General features: G+C 40.9%; 1 protein-coding gene and 1 pseudogene across 1 annotated transcript; one reads left to right on the top strand and one right to left on the bottom strand.

Moving 5' to 3' along the window:
• Nucleotides 1-7,509: 7,509 nt before the first annotated feature.
• LOC111979061 (protein odr-4 homolog) lies at nt 7,510-12,336 on the top strand (annotated as a pseudogene).
• A 1,072-nt stretch (nt 12,337-13,408) lies between these two features.
• Nucleotides 13,409-14,276, bottom strand: LOC111979384 (phosducin-like). The gene has a single exon (XM_024009884.2). It carries the CDS (start codon nt 14,206-14,208, stop codon nt 13,771-13,773), a length of 438 nt encoding a protein of 145 aa, XP_023865652.1. The 5' UTR covers nt 14,209-14,276; the 3' UTR covers nt 13,409-13,770.
• Nucleotides 14,277-21,133: the final 6,857 nt, after the last annotated feature.

A 21,133-nucleotide genomic window follows, 5' to 3' on the forward strand; every position in this document is an offset into this window, starting at 1 on the left:
ATAATTGGGCGTCAATGATTTTGATTTCTGTGTGTTGTGTGTGTGTGTGTGGTGTGTGTGTGTGTTTGGATGCATTCGTGCAAATAGAAAAAGCATGTTGATTCACCCTACTTGTAGAGGAATGCCAATGCCACCTCCTCTCTCTCATGTTGACGAAAGGTCTATGACTCTGTTATAAAGTACACCGCTTTTATTTTTTGTTGTCCTAGACTACCTTGCTAAAATGCTTGCTCGCTAGCCTAACTTCCTTTCATGGCCAACGTTAGCTAGTTAACATTAGCCTTCTACTGTGGCTGGAAGTGTGGTTCACATAGTATAGAGAGGGGATGGACATGGTGTGTCTAGATGGAGGGGATGGGACCATGGTGTAGTCTAGATGGAGGGAGGGACATGGTGTAGTCTAGATGGAGGGATAGGGACCATGGTGTAGTCTAGATGAGGGGATAGGGACCATGATGTAGTCTAGATGGACGGGATAGAGGGACTGATGGCGGTGTCAGTTAAATGGAGGGGATAGGGACCATGATGTAGTCTAGATGGAGGGGATAGGGACCAATGGGTAGTCTAGATGGAGGGGATAGGGCCATGGAGTGTAGTCTAGATGAGATAAGGGACATGGTTAGTCTAGATGAGGGGTGGACCATGATTGTAGTCTAGATGGAGGGGATAGGGACCAATGGTGTAGTCTAGATGGAGGGGATAGGGACCATGGTGTAGTCTAGATAGGGGATAGGGACCTATCACATGTCATGTGGCTCTTCCCAGATGAAATCTCGCGTCTTGTGACGGGCGCGCCCACACAACCTGCCCGCTTGACCCATATCCCCTCCTCTCTTTCTCCAGACCATCCGAGACCTCTCCTTACCTCACCTCGCTCATCAACTCTAATCCTTGACCGCTGGCTACGTCCCTTCCTTCAAGAGAGCGAGAGTTGCACCCTTCTGAAAAAACCTACACTCGATCCTCCCGATGTCAACAACTACAGACCAGTATCCCTTCTTCTTTTCTCTCCAAAACTCTTGAACGTGCCGTCCTTGGCCAGCTCTCCTGCTATCTCTCTCAGAATGACCTTCTTGATCCAAATCAGTCAGGTTTCAAGACTAGTCATTCAACTGAGACTGCTCTTCTCTGTGTCACGGAGGCGCTCCGCACTGCTAAAAGCTAACTCTCTTTCCTCTGCTCCATCCTTCTAGACCTATCGGCGCCTTTGATACTGTGAACCATCAGATCCCCTCTCCACCCCTCCGAGCTGGGCACTCCGGCGCGGCCACGCTTGGATTGCGTCCTACCTGACAGGTGGTCGCTCCTACCAGGTGGCGTGGCGAGAATCTGTCTCCGCACCACGTGCTCTCACCACTGGTGCCCCCAGGGCTCCGTTCTAGGCCTCTCCTATCTTCGCTATACACCAGTCACTTGGCTCTGTCATATCCCACATGGTCTCTTCCTATCATTGCTATGCAGACGACACACAATTAATCTTCTCCTTTCCCCCCTCTGATAACCAGGTGGTGAATCGCATCTCTGCAATGTCTGGCAGACATATCAGTGTGGATGACGAGTCACTACCTAAGCTGAACCTCGGCAAGAACGAGCTGCTCTTCCTCCGGGGAAGGACTCTGCCCGTCCATGATCTCGCCATCACGTTGACAACTCCATTGTGTCCCCTCTCCCAGAGTGCTAAGAACCTTGGCGTATCCGGCAACAACACCCTGTCGGTTCTCAACTACATCAAGGCGGTGACCCGTTCCTGTAGGTTCATGCTCTAACAAACATTCGCAGAGTACGACCCTGCCTCACCGGGAAGCGGCGAGGTCCTAATCCAGGCACTTGTCACTTCCCGTCTGGATTACTGCAACTCGCTGTTGGCTGGGCTCCCTGCCTGTGCCATTAAACCCCTACAACTCATCCAGAACGCCGCAGCCCGTCTGGTGTTCAACTTTCCCAAGTTCTCTCACTCACCCCGCTCCTCCGCTCTCACTGGCTTCCAGTTGAAGCTCCGCATCCGTTACAAGACCATGATGGTGCTTGCCTACGAGCTGTCTGAAGGGAACGGCACTCCGTACCTTCAGGCCTGATCAGGCCCTACCCCCAAACAAGGGCACTGCGTTCATCCACCTGCTGGCTGCTCGCCTCCTTACCTTCTGAGGAAGTACAGTTCCCGCTCAGCCCAGTCAAAACTGTTCGCTGCTCTGGCCCCCAATTGGGTGAATCAAACCCCTACCGACAGCCAGTCAGCGGAGTCAATCAGCCACCTTCCGAGACACCTTAAACCCCACCTCTTTAAGGAATACCTAGGATAGGAAAAAGTAATCCGTCTAACCCCCCCCCCGGCCCCCTTAAAAAGTAGATCACTATTGAAGCTGGTTTGTCCACTGGATATCATAAGGAATTGCCACAATGTGAAGTCGCTCCTCGGAATAAAGACGCTCGTCTAAAGACTTAAAAGCTTAAATGTAAATCGTAAAGTACATCAGCTAAACGTTACATAGAACTTCCATCCCTCTCGGGCAAGGGGCACAATGTATGAATTTATGGTTAGTCAGAATCGCCGCGGTAACAACCATTGTCAGTACAGAGAATTAAGTAAAACCACAAGTCCAAATCCAATCTCCATCCATAGCTAATTTAGAAGAGGCCAATTTTAGCTAGCTAGCCACCTGAGGACATCAATATAATGAGATGCAACAATCAGTTGTCTGTCAATGATGTATACTCTAGATGCCATGTGATAGAGTGAAGCCATATCCAAACTGGCTTCCCTTGTCACTTTATTTTCAGTGCGCCAGGGCCATTCACAATGGAGCTACTAGTTCAGCTCAATGCTGATTGGCTATTATTGATACTTTTTTTAATCAAGGAGGCCAAATACTCGCTGGCTTCCTTTGCATTCAATCTACAGTGGCAACAATGTAATAACTTTTTGACCAGAGGAGTGTCAGATAGATGGCCTACACATACTGAGACAGTGGGGCGCTGTTTCTCCTCCTCGGATGCTTTCTCCGGTGAATACATTCAGACTCTTGCAAATTGAAGAAAATTATGAAACAGAGAGATGAAAGAAAAAATATTTTATATTTTGTTTTTGTTGTTTTTTGTTTTTTTTGTGGGGGAGCCTGGCTTCCCTTGGCATCCAGGAATACACGCCCACTGCGGTTGATACAATTCCAAGTCTGGGAGGTTAAAACCACCCTCAGACTTGGGGAGGTAAAACTTCCTTTTATTCTATGAGTTTCAGTTTCCACATAAAAGTCTGTTATGACCGAGTATACTACATTTTTTTATTTTTTTCTGAATACTCTAAAATCAGGATAATAAAATTAACATGGTTAAACTTAAATAAATGCCAATAGGAAAAAGAATAACTCATGATCTACACAATCCTTTAAGTGGACCATGAAAAATTAAATACTTATGATGCTAATCAACAAATATATAAGATAACTTACCCATTATTCAACTATATGAAAACAGATCTAATTAAATGGAACAATTTCCCAAAAATCTTAACAGGTAGAATAAACCTTTCAGAATGGCATTGCTCCCAAATCATTTCCGGTAATACCCATTACCCACCGACGACATCTTTTAACAAGGGGGTATTGAGTTTTCCAATATGATCAGGTATATCAAGGAGATCGTCTGCAAATAAATGTAGTTTATACTCATGTTTACACAGCCATGGAAGCAGGGGGGCAGCACCCCTTGAAAAATCGGAAATAAAAGAAAAATATTATAGTAATTTAATCATATTTTTATTAAATGTATTATTTCAGCTGGAAAGTTGTTTTAGTCCGTTTTTCCCTTCAGTTTGGTGTCTAGTGAATACGACCCAGGTCTTTCCCTGAGCAACAATTTGACCAGAAAATAGCTTACTTTTTACAGAGGGCCCAGAGTTTTTCTTATTCAGGTCATTGACTCAGAAAAACTCCTGGTAGGACTTCTAACTACTCTAGTAGGACATCCTAGTCCCCTCTGTCAGAGTTCGTCCCAGAGAGACTTTGTGGTGCTGGCTATGAGGACACCTCAGAAGGACACAGAGGGACAAGGGCTCCATCTGTCAGCAGAGAGAGCTGGGACCTCACTGGACCACGTGACTTGGGGCTGGTCACTGAGCATGCCAGACAGGTAGATAAGAAAATGTGCATTTATATCAAAAATAATAATCATAAAATATCAACTTTAAAATGAATGTCAGCTCTTATAGTTAGTTCCCATAACATGACACAGTTTTGCACTGTGAGCATACTGTATCTCAGTCTCACTCTCGTAATAAGTTTTAATTATGTAGTAATGTAGGTTCTGAAGTGTCCCCGGTGTTACAGGGGTTTCTCGTTTTGGTATATTTCTTGTCACCCCACCGAAGCTGCCCAAGAGGCTCAAAATACATTGAGACAGTTAAGCAACACATAAACTAAAGCTGGGGGCAATAATGTTTCAAAAGCCTAAATCCAGATTTATTATTATATAGAGATCATGCATTTTAATAACAGGAACTGCATTACTAGAAAGGGGCTCCTTAAAACTAGTGTGTTTTTAGTAGTTGATCTTTGCATGGGCAAGCAAAATACCAGGGACGAATATGGAGTCTCACAAAGAGGATGTTACTGAGGTCACGCTTCACATCTGCTCAAATTGGTCTCAATTGCATCATCTATTTACTGCCCAAAGACAGTAAATGATGAACAATGGTCTCACTAAAGTCCATGATAAATGTAGTGACATCTTTGCCGAGTTTGTGTGTGTGCTTTATACAAGGAGAACCCTTAGCATTGGAAAACATTTTTCACTCTCAGCCGTTTGCGTGACCATTGATGTTCGAGATCCCAAGATGAGTTAATATGTGTGACAGGTGCCTTTTTTAAAGTGCGTCCATTTCCTCTACTTTCTCTTTCTGTATTCAAATTCAGCCCTGAAATACTACAAGCCTTAACTTTATTCTGATTGGTGATTCAGAGTTTTGCCAAGCCTGCTGATTGGAAGTACCATGTGGTGGGGTGTACTTCCTGCCAATGTAACAGTTCAGTGAAACTGGACCCTGCGGTTCCCCGTGTTGAGAATGCATGTCTTACCACAGGACATGGAAAAGTGGTGTGAAGGTGATGGGGTTATATGGATACTATTACCTGATGTATTGTTCTATCCATATGAAATGTTTATAACACACTTATAACACCTTTTATAAGCGTGTCAGCATTACATCACTATATGAGAGATGAATAAACAGTACATTTAGGAATGCTAGTGAGTTCCTCTTTAGGCAGACTCACTTTGCCTTTTATATTCTCAAATAGGACAGTGATATAAATGTAGTTCTAGTGAAACTAATCATTTTGCTTTTGTGTTTCAGGAGGAACTTCAAACATGGGCGAAGCAGATTGAAGATGGCTTTGCCTCATCAATGGCAAACGATGCCTGATGAAGTGTAGCTAGTGGCAGGGCAGGTAAGCACAGCGTTACTTTTGGTGGCACAATGTAGTTCATAGGAGCGTATTACTGCTTATTACAAGTCAATGTTTTTCTTTTCCAAAAAATAACGTAAAGGGCTGTTTAGCTGACGTCCGAGCCCAGACATCATCCTATTGGTAAGAATGTCATGATAGGGAGTTATTTTTGTAGCCCATAACAACGGCTCAGAGTTTCCTGAAGATAATTTGTATGTGTGCATGCTGTTTGTGTGCCTGCGCGTTCGACTGTGTGGTGTATGCTTGTGAGTGTGTGGCCTGATTGTTGTTGTTATCGTAGAAATAGAATTAATAGAATGGCATGCCCGTTCAAGTAAATGTGGCATTGTGGGTGACTGGCAGCCATTGCGAGTGAAAACCAGAAGTTTACCCTTCAATCTGTGCTGTGATTGTTGACTTACAAAAAATGCATCCATTGCATGAGCCACAACAGTTAGCACTTTGAAATGAACATCCTACTGCCGCTTGTGATAGGTGATAGGTCAAAGAAGATATCACCAGTGTAAAAGTATCAAAAGTAAATAAAATAATAAATAAATAACACAAAATGTGTAAATATTTCAATATTCTTATATTAAGCAAACCAGACGATACAATTACATTTTTCTTTAATTACAGATATCCAGAGGCACACTCTTACACTCAGACATCATTTACAAACAATGTATTTGTGTTTTAGTGAAGTTTTTTTCAAATTATTAAAAACATTGTACCTTTAACTAGGCAAGTCAGTTAAGAACAATTTCTTTTACAATGACAGCCTACACTGGACAAACCAGCGCGCCCTATGGGACTCCCAATCACAGCCAGTTGTGATACAGCCTGATTCGAACCGGTGTCTGTAGTGACAGGATGAGGCAGTGCCTAGACCGGCTGCAACCACTCGGACCCCAAGTTACCCAGATATGAGGCACGAGAGAGACACACTGAATAAGTGTATGAATTCTTGACAATTTTCCTGTCCCTGCTAAGCATCAAAATGTAACGAGTACTTTTGAGTGGCAGGAAAACGTAGGAGTAAAAAGTACATATTTTTAAAAGATGAGTAGTAGTAGAAGTTGCAAAAATATAAAAAGTGAAGTACCAGATAACCCCCAAAAGTATTTACTTCGACTAATATGAACATATGTGTCGCCAGCAGGTGGAGATGTTCTGGAAGATATTATAATATGAGGAGAGAGAGACAAAGAAAGGTACAGTATTAGTTCTCTGCTTTACATTGGATTCAGGCTATGCAGATCAACCACAAAGCGTGCACTGTTGACCATTCACTGTGTCGCTATACTCACTGTCCCATCATTTACCTGTTCTCGCCTCTGCATTACAGTATATATTCCCCCAAAGCAATAACAAATTCAAATTGAAGGGTGTCCAATCCACATCCCGCCGTGACTCTGTTATAAAGTACACGCTTTTATTTTTTGTTGTCCTAGACTACCTTGCTAAAATGCTTGCTCGCTAGCCTAACTTCCTTTCATGGCCAATGTTAGCTAGTTAACATTAGCCTTCTACATCTAGCTAACGTTACATATTGAACTTCCATCCTCTCGGGCAAGGGGCACAATGTATGAATTTATGGTTAGATCAGAATCGCCGGTAACAACCATTGGTCAGTACAGAGAATTAAGTAAAACCACAAGTCCAAATCCCAATCTCCATCCATAGCTAATTTAGGAAAGGGCCAATTTTAGCTAGCTAGCCACCTGAGGACATCAATATAATGAGATGCAACAATTCAAGTTGTCTGTCAATGATGTATACTCTMGATGCCATGTGATAGGAGTGAAGCCATATCCAAACTGGCTTCCCTTGTCACTTTATTTTAGTGCGCCAGGGCCATTCACAATTGAGCTCACTYAGTTCAGCTCAATGCTGATTGGCTATTATTTGATACTTTTTTTTAATCAAGGGAGGCCAAATACTCGCTGGCTTCCTTTGCATTCWATGCTACAGGTGGCAACAATGTAATAAACTTTTTGACCAGAGGAGTGTCAGATAGATGGCCTACACATACTGAGACAGTGGGGCGCTGTTTTCTCTCGCTCGGATGCTTTCTCCGGTGAGATACATTCAGACTCTTGCAAATTGAAGGAAAATTATGAAACACAGAGAGATGAAAGAAAAAAATATTTTATATGTGTTTTTTTTTCTTTCTTTTTTTTCTGTTTTTTGGGGGAGCCTGGCTTCCCTTGGCATCCAGGAATACACGCCACTGCGTGTTGATACAATTCCAAGTCTGGGAGGTTAAAACCACCCTCAGACTTGGGGAGATGTAAAACTTTCCTTTTATTCTATGAGTTTCAGTTTCCCACATAAAGTCTGTTATGACCGAGTATACTTTTGAAATTTTTTTTAGAATTTTTTTTTCTGAATACTCTAAAATCAGAGGATATAAAATTAACATGGTTAAACTTAAATAATGCCAATAGGAAAAAGAATAACTCATGATCTACARCAATCCTTTAAGTGGACCATGAAAAATATTAAATACTTATGATGCTTAATCAACAAATATATAAAGATAACTTTATCCCATTATTCAACTATATGAAAACAGATCTAATTAAATGGAACAATTTTCCCAAAAATCTTACAGGTAGAATAAACCTTTTCAGAATGGCATTGCTCCCAAATCTATTTCCGGTAATACCCAATTACCCCACCGACGACATTCTTTTAACAAGGGGGTATTGAGTTTTCCATATTGATCAGGTATATCAGGAGATCGTCTGCAAATAAATGTAGTTTATACTCATGTTTACACAGCCATGKGAAGCAGGGGTGCAGCACCCCTTGAAAAATCGGAAATAAAAGAAAAATATATAGTAATTTAATCTATATTTTTATTAAATGTATTATTTCAGCTGGAAAGTTGTTTTAGTCCGTTTTTYCCCTTCAGTTTGGTGTCTAGTGAATACGACCCAGGTCTTTTCCCTGAGCACACAATTTGACCAGAAAATAGCTTACTTTTTACAGAGGGCCCAGAGTTTTTCTTATTCAGGTCATGTGACTCAGAAAAACTCCTGGTAGGACTTCTAACTACTCCTAAGTAGGACATCCTAGTCCCCTCTGTCAGAGTTCGTCCCAGAGAGACTTTGTGGTGCTGGCTATGAGGACACCTCAGAAGGACACAGAGGGACAAGGGTCTCCATCTGTCAGCAGGAGAGCTGGGACCTCACTGGACCACCTGGACTTGGGCTGGGTCACTGAGCATGCCAGACAGGTAGATAATGATAATAGTGCATTTTATACAATAATAATAATCATAATAATACAACTTTTAAAATGAAAATGTCAGCTCTTATAGTTAGTTCCCATAACATGACACAGTTTTAGCACTGTGAGCAATTACTTGTATCTCAGTCTCACTCTGTAATAATGTTTAATTATGTAGTAATGTAGGTTTCCTGAAGGTTTCCCGGGTGTTACAGGGAGGTTTCTCAGTTTTTGGTATATTTCTTGTCACCCCACCTGAGCTGCCCAAAGAGGCTCAAAATACATTGAGACAGTTAAGCAACACATAAACTAAAGCTGGGGGCAATAATGTTTCAAAAGCCTAAATCCATCTGAGTATTATTATATATAGAGATCATGCATTTTAATAACAGGAACTGCATTACTAGAAAGTGGGCTCCTTAAAACTAGTGTGTTTTTAGTAGTTGATCTTTGCAGTGGGCAAGCAAATATCCAAGGGACGAATATGGAGTCTCACAAAGGAGGATGTTACTGAGGTCACGCTTCACATCTGCTCAAATTGGTCTCAATTGCATCATCTATTTACTGCCCAAAGACAGTAAATGATGAACAATGGTCTCACTAAAGTCCATGATAAATGTAGTGACATCTTTGCCGAGTTGTGTGGTGTGCTTGATACAAGGAGAACCCTTAGCATTGGAAAACATTTTTATCACTCTCAGAGCCGTTTGCTGAACATTTGATGTTCGAGATCCCAAGATGAGTTAATATGTGTGACAGTATGGCCTTTTTTAAAGTGGTCCATTTTCCTCTACTTTCTCTTTTCTGTATTCAAATTCAGCCCTGGAAATACTACAAGCCTTAACTTTATTCTGATTGGTGATTTCAGAGTTTTGCCAAGCCTGCTGATTGGAAGTACCAGTGGTGGGGGTGTACTTCCTGGCCAATGTTTACATGTTCAGTGAAACTGGACCTGCTGTTCCCCGTGTTAGAGATGCATGTCTTACCACAGGACATGGAAAAGTGTGTGAAGGTGATGGGGGTTATATTGGATACTATTACCTGATGTATTGTTATAGCTCCATATGAATGTTTATAACACACTTATTAAAACACCTTTTATTAAGCGTGTCAGCATTACATCACTATATGAGAGATGAATAAACAGTACATTTTAGGAAATGCCTAGTGAGTTCCTCTTTAGCAGAGCTCACTTTGCCTTTTTTTATATTCTCAAATAGGACAGTGGATTAAAATGTTAGTTCTAGTGAAACTAATCATTTGCTTTTGTGTTTCAGGAGGAACTTCAAACATGGGCGAAGCAGATTGAAGATGGGCTTTGCCTCATCAATGGCAAAACGATGCCTGATGAAGTGTAGCTAGTGGCAGGGCAGGTAAGCACAGCGTTACTTTTGGTGGCACAATGTAGTTCATAGGAGCGTATTACTGCTTATTACAAGTCAATGTTTTTCTTTTCAGAAAAATAACGTAAAGGCTGTTTAGCTGACGTTCCGAGCCCAGATCATCATCCTATTGGTAAGAATGTCATGAGTAGGGAGTTATTTTGTAGCCCATAACAAGGGCTCAGAGTTTCCTTGCTGAAGATAATTTGTATGTGTGCATGCTTGTTTGTGTGCCTGCGCGTTCGWCTGTGTGTGTTATGCTTTTGTGAGTGTGTGCCTGATTTTGTTTGTGTATCGTAGAAATAGAATTAATAGAATGGGCATGCCCGTTCAAGTAAATGGTGGCATTGTGGGTGGACTGGCAGCCATTGYGAGTGAAAACCAGGAAGTTTACCCTTCAATCTGTGCTGTGATTTGTTGACRTTACAAAAAATGCATTCCATTGCATGAGCCACAACAGTTAGCATCTTTGAATGAACATTCTACCTGCCGCCTTTGTGATAGGTGATAGGTCAAAAGAGATATCATCCAGTGTAAAGTATCAAAAGTAAATAAAAATAAATAAATAAATAAAAATCACAAATGTGTAAATCATTTCAAATTCTTTATATTAAGCAAACCAGACGATACAATTACATTTTTTCTTTAATTTACAGATATCCAGAGGCACACTCTTACACTCAGACATCATTTACAAACAATGTATTTGTGTTTTAGTGAGTTTTTTTCAAATGTATTTAAAAACATTGTACCTTTTAACTAGGCAAGTCAGTTAAGAACAATTTCTTATTTACAATGACAGCCTACACTGGACAAACCCAGCGCCGCCCTATGGGACTCCCAATCACAGCCAGTTGTGATACAGCCTGGATTCGAACCAGGGTGTCTGTAGTGACACCTCTAGCACTGAGATGCAGTGCCTTAGACCGCTGCACCACTCGGGAGCCCCAAGTTACCCAGATATGAGGCACTAGAGATGACCACTCTTGATAAGTGTATGAATTTGACAATTTTCCTGTCCTGCTAAGCATTCAAAATGTAACGAGTACTTTTGAGTGTCAGGGAAAACGTATGGAGTAAAAAGTACATTATTTTTTAAAGATTGTAGWAGTAGAAGTTGTCAAAAATATAAAAAGTGAAGTACAGATAACCCCAAAAGTATTTTACTCCACTAATATGAACATAGTGTCCAGCAGAGTGGAGATGTTCCTGGAAGATATTTTAATAGAGAGAGAGAGGACAAAGAAAGGTACAGTATTAGTTCTCTGCTTTAGCATTGGATTTCAGGCTATGCAGATCAACCACAAGGTGGCACTGTTGACCATTCACTGGTTGTCGCTATACTCACTGTCCCATCATTTACCTGTTCTCCTGCATTACAGTATATATTCCCCCAAACAATAACAAATCAAATTTGAAGGGGTGTCCACATACTTTCGTATATATAGTGTACTATGCTGGTATTTCCTTTGAAATACTCTCTTCAAACAACCATTTCCTCAGAATTCATGAGGTAGAAAGGAAAGGAACGGGAAAGGGGGATACCTAGTCAGTTGTACAACTGAATGCATTCAACTGAAGTGTGTCTTCTGCATTTAACCCAACCACTCTGAATGACCAGGGAAAAACTCCTGGCTGTCATGATTTGAGTTAACAATATATCAATAGCTATTGAGAAAGACTGAAGCGTGTGTATGTAAAGGCATGTACAGGAAGTATCGATAGCTAAAAGATTAGGGTAATGGTTGTGACATGGTGAGGTTGGACCCAGGTGCAACGAGACCAGACGAGGAATCAGTGGTTAAGGATAAACATATTACTTTACTGAGAAACGGTAACAGAAGGATCACAGTAACACTGGGAGACCAACAAACACTGAGTCTCGAAAACTCACTCAGGAGACAACCGCACACGGCACATAATACAGGCTTCTGCACAAGAAAACACCTCCTTTTAACAGGGAAATCATAATGAGTAAATAGGACACACCTGAGTGTCGTTAATGTCTCTAGGACGTTTTTTTTGTGAACCACTAGGAAAGCACCTCTCGTGACATTCCTAACACCTAACCCAACCTATTAATCAGAATCATCAGGTATGTAACATAGCTGTCTCTTGACTCAGCCGGATACCGTTGTGTTGTGTAGGTGTTGCCATGTTGTGTAGGTGTTGCAATCACTSTCCTAGCCACGGGCAACTTGCTGCTCTACCTGAGCAACAAGTGGTGGACGCACACAGGATACACACACAACAACAGCTGGTCCTATGTGGAGTGACTAAATCGCTTGATTTAATTACATTTTCATGAAATTGAGTTTACATTATTTATTATTATTATACAAGCATATGCGAGCTGTATGTTTCCTATTGATCATTTAGCATATTTATTTTCATATGAATTCTAAAGCAGAATTATATAGAGAGAGAAATAAAGAATTTACTCAGAGAAGCATGTGTATAGCATATGGTGTAATGTCTTTCAGTAAGTGTGTGTCCAATTAACATGTTGAAGCATATATTTAAAATTCCCTCTATGATTTATTATAATGGGGAAAATGGACCCGCTAATTGTTATTTTCAGTTCATTCAGGCGTCATAAGATATTCTGATGTGAGATAACCACAAACTTTCCACTCTGTTCTGACATGTTACTTCATGCCACCCACGCTTCATGCCAACAACCATATCGGACCACTCCTCACCCACAGTGCTGGCACAACGAACAACGGAAATGCATCAGAAGTGCTCAGAGCGTTGGTATTCAATACAGTATTTTGCGATGACCTAGGCCTACAGTATGGTCTTGTATGGTTATGCTCAGTATAGAGCTCGCCAGCTTGTAGTCCTAAAAAACAGCAATGAGTTACCTCTGGTTCGTTCAGCCATTCCTACGGGGAAGGACGTTGTTTTTTGGATAAATGCCGAAAATAAGGTTGCAGGTTAACACAGGTTTAGAATACAGTATTTAAAACGTTTTGTTCTGTCAGATAATATCAGTCAGTTAACATGACCTTTATGAATTTATGAACAATTATTATGTACAGTGCTTTATGTGCTTGTTTTGATGACATAAATGCTTCAAAATTCACAAAAAGCTACATTAGCTGATTCTCATAGAACAAAATGTATAACATCTCCTAAGCCTGTTGTTACCACAGACTTATTTTCAGCGTTTATCTAAAATCCCTACGAAACCTCCATTMATTTCCCTATAGGCTTGTTAATATTGATAAAACAATTAGACTGAGAAACCAACCAACACTTTCATGGGGAAATACTGCTTTTAATGACTGATTGGGGGTTAACAACTTTAACCCTATTGAATTCAAACATGAAAATATAGCACAGAATACATTGGGTCAGTAGTGATAAACAAGCCCAAGCCCTGAAAGGGGGTTCATTACTCCAACCRCAGGATCATATACTGTGTCGCCAATACAACCTTTAACAAAGATTGCAATATTATCCACTAATCAGTCACACACACATAGAGAATAAAATAATTTTATAGTGATACACACATACAGTATTGAGCTGATGTCTGAAATCTGTAGCTTTGCCGATGTTAATGTACACTGCCTGTGATAAACTTAAACGGCCTTGACTGGATAGTGGATACTGTTAACTAAAAAKATAGCATTTACAGCAGCCTAGAAGGCTAATAGGTTCAGAAATGTGCACTGACTGTCACTGACACCCTATTAAGACCCTTATTCCACCTCCACACCTGCCTCCTCCTCATCAGGACAGGCCGCAAACTCCTTCTCGGGCAGCAGGCCGTACTCGCTGAGGAAAGCCTCGATATCGGTAGCGAAGAACTCCTCRCTGAGGTGCTGTGTCATGGACAGGAAGTTGCCTAGCAGCTCGCCTGCCTTGTACACCAGAATGGTGGGCAGCACGTTGTCTGAGAAGCGCTCGMCGGCACCTGTTGCGGCCGCCTGGATGCGGCAGAACTTGATGCTGGGGTACTCGGTGGCCAGGCAGTTGAGTGCCTCGCAACCTTTGACCCCGTCCTTGTAGATGTGTACGATCACCAGGGTGAGCCTGTGCGCCTTCTCAATGAGCTCCAGGAAGGCCTCGGCGCTGTCCAACTCCACCACGCTTTCGAACTTAGGGCCAAAGCTGAGACGCTCGTGCATCTCCTTCATGCACTGATGCCGATACTTGCGCAGTCACTTCTCGTCCTCCTCTGCGATCATTTCATACTCCTGGACACTCATCTGTATGGAGACAAATGGGGTGATGGAAGCTGAGTCAAGGCTCATGTCTAGGATGTATAGGGGTCTGAAACACAGAAATAAAATTGACTTGAATGGAGGGTCGAGTCATTTTATTTCATTTGGTTAAAATAGGTAAAGTAAACATGTTTTGAGTTGCACAGGAGCTTGTAACACTTGTGTCTCCCTCTGTGGTCGAGTCACTTACTGTCTCGCCGTGTGGTTGTGATTGAACACTGACTGACCGTGTGGTTGTGGTTGAACACTGACTGACCTTGTGGTTGAACACTGACTGACCTTGCGGTTGAGTCTGTTGGGAATGTCATCGCTCTGGGGGTTGGACATCTGTCTCAGGAGCTCCTTCTTGCTGGGAGGGGTGTCCTGGTCCTCACACTTAAACTTCCTCCAGTCATTGATCACACCCTTGGGGCCTTGTAGATAAACCACAAAGTAGTTGAGACAGGGTTCTATATGTAATTATATGGGTTGAGAGGGGTCCATCAATAGGTGAAAACAAGAGCCGAGTTTTACAGAGAAAAAAGTCTGCATCAGAAAGACAGTTTATACAGAATTCACTCTCATTTCATGTGAGGTTTGGATTGTAAACAGTGTAGACCTATAAAGAGTCAGGTCACTAGAAGGGTTGATATTAGTTGATGATTTGTCTGTCACCTGTTTGGATTGCTGGCACCTCATCTTCATTTGGGCTTGACATAATGAACTTTCTGAATGAGGAGACAAAATAAAGTTTATCAATGAAAACCATTTTCTTATCACCACTTCCTCAAAGAGACTGGCTTGTAACAAAGCTTTCGCCTTTGCAGCATTGTAGCATCGCATTGGTTCATAGGTGTGCCTGGCTTGTGTGCTGTATGCAGCATGTTGAAACTGTCAGAGACATTCAGAGGGAGCCAGGCTGATGCTGTATTATCAGATTAAGATTATGTCTAATATTCAGGGTTTTCTAAAACAGAGTTAATTCATGGGTCTGCGTGGGACTACGTGTGTAAGACGCTGCTGGGGGATAAAGATAACAATGTGGCATGTATTGTTTGTATGACCTATGCAGATCCCTTAAGCCACTAAGCATTAGATCAGGGAGCCAATACAACTCTTCAGGTGGAGCATCTAAAGAGGCCATACAACAGCAGCTTGTTTAGACATGATGCGGCTGAGTCTGAGTAATGACAGCATTCATAGGCCTGCTCAAAACAATGCGTCAAACCTAASTTTACTAATCTGGACCATGCCAATCCTTGTGATATTCACACCGTCCCCCCAAAATCTCTCCTCCATCTCCAGTGTTAGAGCAACTACAATATAACATCTCAATTTCACCTGAAACCTTTCTCATTTGATCTGTCGCTAAATTTGAAAAGCTACTTTACCCCCCCCCCCCCTAGGGCAACCATAACCATAAAGCTTCTACAGAGCTGAAAATAAAACATTATCTTTGATGATAACGCTGCCAACACAACTTGCTAGATTCTTACTAAATGTGTACAGTGTGTCAATGTATTTTGGTTTGTCTTGTACATCATCATTGTGTCCAAGGTGACGTTCCTCAAGTTTGTGCTGTGTGGCAGTAAATTACAGAATAGTCTTTATATGTATCCATGCACAAGCAAAACATTTCAGTGGTTTCGATAATGTTGAGCATAAATTATGATAAGGCCTGATGTCGTTTTATATTGCTCCACCTAGTGCTGACTATTGCGCTGGTCATCTGAARTGATCGGTTGCAGATTTTAACGTATTTTAACCATCTGAATGTGCATTCTAATCCCAGAGACATGAAACATGGTCCTTGCTACACCTGTCAGAACACAGCGACGCACAATACACTGTAAAACCATACACCTATAAAGGGAAAATCTGCAGCTCAAGCAATAACAAAGCCCGACACCGTTTAGTAAAACTTTGATGGATGTTGCTGGACAAATTTAACCACTCTCAATTCAATAGAAAGAGCTATGGGTGCAAGGACTGACTATCCATGATATCAAAATTATATYTTTAACCATGTTTTGAGGCTATATAGKGTTTGTTTACAATTACATTGTTTACAAACAATGAAGTAAAACCGGCTTGTATATTGAGTTATGATKGGGTACGACAGTTGAACTAAGCTCCTAAGGCAGCGTTTCTTAAAGTATGGGTCGCGGACCTGTTAATGKTGGGTCGCGACGTAAATGTATAATTATTTCATTAATTAATGGAATTTATTTGGCCAAGTGCAACTGCGCTCTCGGTTCAGTACGCTCTCTGCTCAGCAGAGATCTCTGCTCAGTTTGGTAKCTGCGCGAGTAGGAGAGGGAGATGTCCGTGTGCTTCGCGGTTTACCGGATCTTTTTTCTGCAGTTTTGTTGAAGATCACTCCGCGGCCCACACGCTGCAGCGCTGTAGTTCAAGCCACTGACTTGTTATTCCCACTCGCCATCACTCACCGCTGTCATGGAATGGACTCATGCTAGACACAAGTTMTGACTGAGCTCAATAGTCATGAAACGCAAAAACAGTTAGGACTTTTTGTCTCTTTCATACAAACTTCGAGAAATAACGWGGAGCGCCCACAATGTGTTTTGTGTGGGGAAGTGCTTAGYAATGAGTCTCTCAAAACGAACAAATTAATAAAACGACACGTCCTGACCAAACATCTAGGCACAACATGACGGTAAACCCAGGGAGTTCTTTCAGAACAGGGCAGAATGCTTCAGGAAACAGTGCTTCGAAAGTGGAAAAGTAAGTCAACTAGCAAGGCATTATTGTCATTTTATAACAGGTGATGATATGCAGAAATAAGGGAGTACTATCTTTCATAGTAGTAGATGTGAGTTTCTCTTTCAAACAATCCCCTGGCCTTTTAACGTTACACAGCTAATAGCTAACATTAGCCAAAGCAAGCTAACTAGCTACTGATAGTGCAACCCTAAGAAACAGTACAGATGAAAAATGATCAGGCCTACTGTACATTTTACTGTAGAAATGTTTGTTGAAAACACGTCTAGGTTGGAACTGTTGCTGTTAAAATAAAAGTAATCATTTTTATTCTGAACTGGAATAAACTGATTGAAGCAAGATGTTTTTTTTTAGACAAACACTCACAAAGTTCTGGGCTGTTCATCTACAGCAGGAAGCGGTCTCCTGCCTGACTGAGAAAGCAGTAGATGTTCTGATCCAGTTTGGCACCACATACATATGCAAGTCAGGGTTCTCAAGTACAGAAACAGTGTCAATGCTGAGCATGACCTCAGTGTTGCACTATCAAAACCTGAGCCCAGAATAGAYGTGCTTGTTGAAATGTTCAACCAGCCACACACACCTCATTGGGACTGTGTGTATGTGTGTGTTTTCTGGTCTACATCTGTGTGATGTGATCAATCAGTTTATTCCAGTTCAGAATAAATAAATAAATAAATAAATATTTTAACAGCAACAGTTCCAACCTAGACTTTCAATCAACAATAATTTCTACAGTAAGATGTACAGTAGGCCTGAATTGTTTTATCTGTACTGTTACTTCGGGTTGCACGGTCAACAATCCTGTGTGTGTGTGTGTGTGTGTGTGTGTGTGTGTGTGTTGTGTTATACATCTGTGTGATGTGATCAATCTGTTTATTCCAGTTCAGAATGAAATTATTTATTGTATTTTAACAGCAACAGTTCCAACCTAGACAGATGTGTTTTTAATGGGGAAAAATAAACATGAAAATACATTTATGGGTATTTCACTGTTATTTGTTTTTGTCTATATTGCATTTTTTTCGGCATAAAGGCAATGAAATGTACCGATATTTACGTATAGTTGCATATTTTCCTTGGGTCATAGGAAAACACAGAATTTCTAATTTGGGTTCCTGGCTGAAAAAGTTTAAGAACCCCTGTCCTAAGGCATTTATTTATACGTTATATTCTTCAAGACTTAATGGGTATACAATATATCATTAATTTATAATTCCAAACATGGATGTAGCGACTAAGGAATCTAGCTTTAAAATGTTAAAATCTCACACACTCTGCAGAAACAGCATAGAGTATTCCAAACGTTTTCCACGTGTAATTTCTAACATTATGGAGGATCACTTTAGATTTGATCACATCTTTCATTACTTATTTCTCTTCTTCAATCCCAGTGGAGAATTAGACCACATCTTTCACTGCTCTATGTCAAATAGAATCAATATTAATCAATAGGATAGCAGACAGTCGTGCTCACCTGTGTGGTTAGCTGCACTTCCTTCCTGAGTCTCCCTAGTCCTGACCAGACGGGTTATCACTGATGTGTTGCAATGGGTTTCTTCTGAGGACAGCTGGGGAAGGCTGTGCAGGATTAATTAGAGATATTTTCATAGTGACAAGTAATATGGTGACGTGTATAATAGGCTCAGGAATTAGACCTGCTCAGTGTGTGTGTGTGTGTGTGTGTGTGTAAGAGAGAAACATGGAAAGAGCAACAGATGAGCTACACTACCGGTCAAAAGTTTTAGAACACCTACTCATTCAAGGGTTTTTCTTTWTWTTTACTATTTTCTACATTGTAGAATAATAGTGAAGACATCATAACTATGAAAAAACACATATGGAATCATGTAGTAACCAAAAAAGTGTTAAACCAAGACATGGCGGTTGGAACCAAAAATCTCCAATTTGGACTCCAGACCAAAGGACAAATTTCCACCGGTCTAATGTCCATTGCTCGTGTTTCTTGGCCCAAGCAAGTCTCTTCTTATTATTGGTGTACTTTAGTAGTGGTTTCTTTGCAGCAATTTGACCATGAAGGCCTGATTCACGCAGTCTCCTCTGAACAGTTGATGTTGAGATATGTCTGTTACTTGAATTCTTAAGCATTTATTTGGGCTGCAATTTCTGAGGCTGGTCACTAATGAATTATCCTTTGCAGCAGAGGTAACTCTGGGTCTTTCATTCCTGTGGCGGTCCTCATGAGAGCCAGTTTCATCATAGTACTTGATGGTTTTGGAGACTGCACTTGAAGAAACTTTCAAAGTTCTTGAAATGTTCCGTATTGACTGACCTTCAGTTCTTAAAGTAATGATGSCCTGTCATTTCTCTTTACTTATTTGAGCTGTTCTTGCCATAATATGAACTTGGTCTTTTACCAAATAGGGCTATCTTCTGTATACCCCCCCTACCTTGTCACTATACAACTGATTAGCTCAAACACATTAAGAAGGAAAGAAATTCCACAAATTAACTTTTAAGAAGGCACACCTATTAATTTAAATGCATTACAGGTGAYTACCTCATGAAGCTGGTTGAGAGAATGCCAAGTGTGCAAAGCTGTCATCAAGACAAAGGGTGGCTATTTGAAGAATCTAAAATATAATTTTGATTTGTTTGTTTTTGGTTATTACATGATTCCATATGTGTTATTTCATAGTTTTGATGTCTTCACTATTATTCTACAATGTAGAAAATAGTAAAAATAAAGAAAAACCCTTGAATGAGTAGGTGTTCTAAAACTTTTGACCGGTAGTGTATATTAACAGCTGTTAAGGGGGTGTAGATGAGATTTTTTTGTCAATATTAGCCCAATTCTGATMTTTTTTGTCAATATTGTCWGCGTTTACACAGGCAGCCAAATTCTGATATTTTTGCCAGTAATTGGTCTTTTGACCAATCAGATCAGATATTTTGTCAATAATTGGGCAAAAGATCAGAATTGGGCTCCCTGTGTAAACGCAGCCTATGTGATGTGCACTTTCTCAATGCATGTGCTTTTCAACACCGGCATTGTCATTCAAATGTATATTAGTGTGGACCACATCCATTCAAAATCTTCAATCTGGGAACATTACATAATGTAGGCGTATTGTACACCATGCAAGAACATGACTACCTCATGGAGCTACCTCAGATTGTCTGCATGCGTATATTCATACATTTTAAAGGCTTATAGGGTCTTACAGTGTGTATTGTGCGTCACTGGGTTCTGATAGGTGTAATGACCATGTTTCATATCTCTGGGATTAGAATGCACGTTCAGATTAKAATTTGCAGTTGAAACAAAAACAAAACAGWCACCCCGCCTATATATCAATTGATTCTTTAAGAATATAACTTATAAATGCCTTATTAGCTTAGTTCAACTGTCATACCCCATCAGAACCCAAAATACAGTAGTTTTAACCATGTTTTGAGGCTAAATAGTGTTTGTTTACAATTATAAACTGGGTGGTTCGAGCACTGAATGCTGGTTGGCTGACAGCCGTGGTATATCAGACCGTGTATCGCGGGTAATTTTGCTGCTCTAATTACGTTGGTAACCAGTTTATAATAGCAATAAGGCACCYCGGAGGTTTGTGGTGTATGGCCAATATACCACRGCTAAGGGCTTTATCCAGGCACTCTGCTTTGCGTCGTGCATAAGAACAGCCCTTAGCCATGGTATATTGGCCATATACCACACCTCCTYGTGCATTATTGCTTAATTACATGATTTACAAACAATGGAGTAAAGCAGGCTTATGTTGGGTTCTGATGGGGTATGGCATTTCTAAGTTATATTCTTCAAGACTCAATGGGTATATATCATTAAGTCAAAAATGGATGTAGCAACTGCGGATTCTAGCTTTACAATAAATGTAACTAAAATTTGCAACCAATAATTTCAGATGACCAGCGCAATAGTCAGCTCTAGGTGGAGGTAAAACTCTGTTGTGTTAAACTAGGGGGAAGCTTGTCCATCAGTCTCTCTTGCAATATCTAGAAAGGAAATTGGGAAATTCTCTGGCCTCTGTTGCAGACTTTTTATATAACGAAGGTATCCATGAACATGCTATGCATTTTGTGAAATGTCTCATACTACAGGGATGGCATGTAGATTATAAGTTGCCGT

Source organism: Salvelinus sp. IW2-2015, linkage group LG19 (assembly GCF_002910315.2).
Source record: "Salvelinus sp. IW2-2015 linkage group LG19, ASM291031v2, whole genome shotgun sequence".
NCBI classification, from domain to species: domain Eukaryota; kingdom Metazoa; phylum Chordata; class Actinopteri; order Salmoniformes; family Salmonidae; genus Salvelinus; species Salvelinus sp. IW2-2015.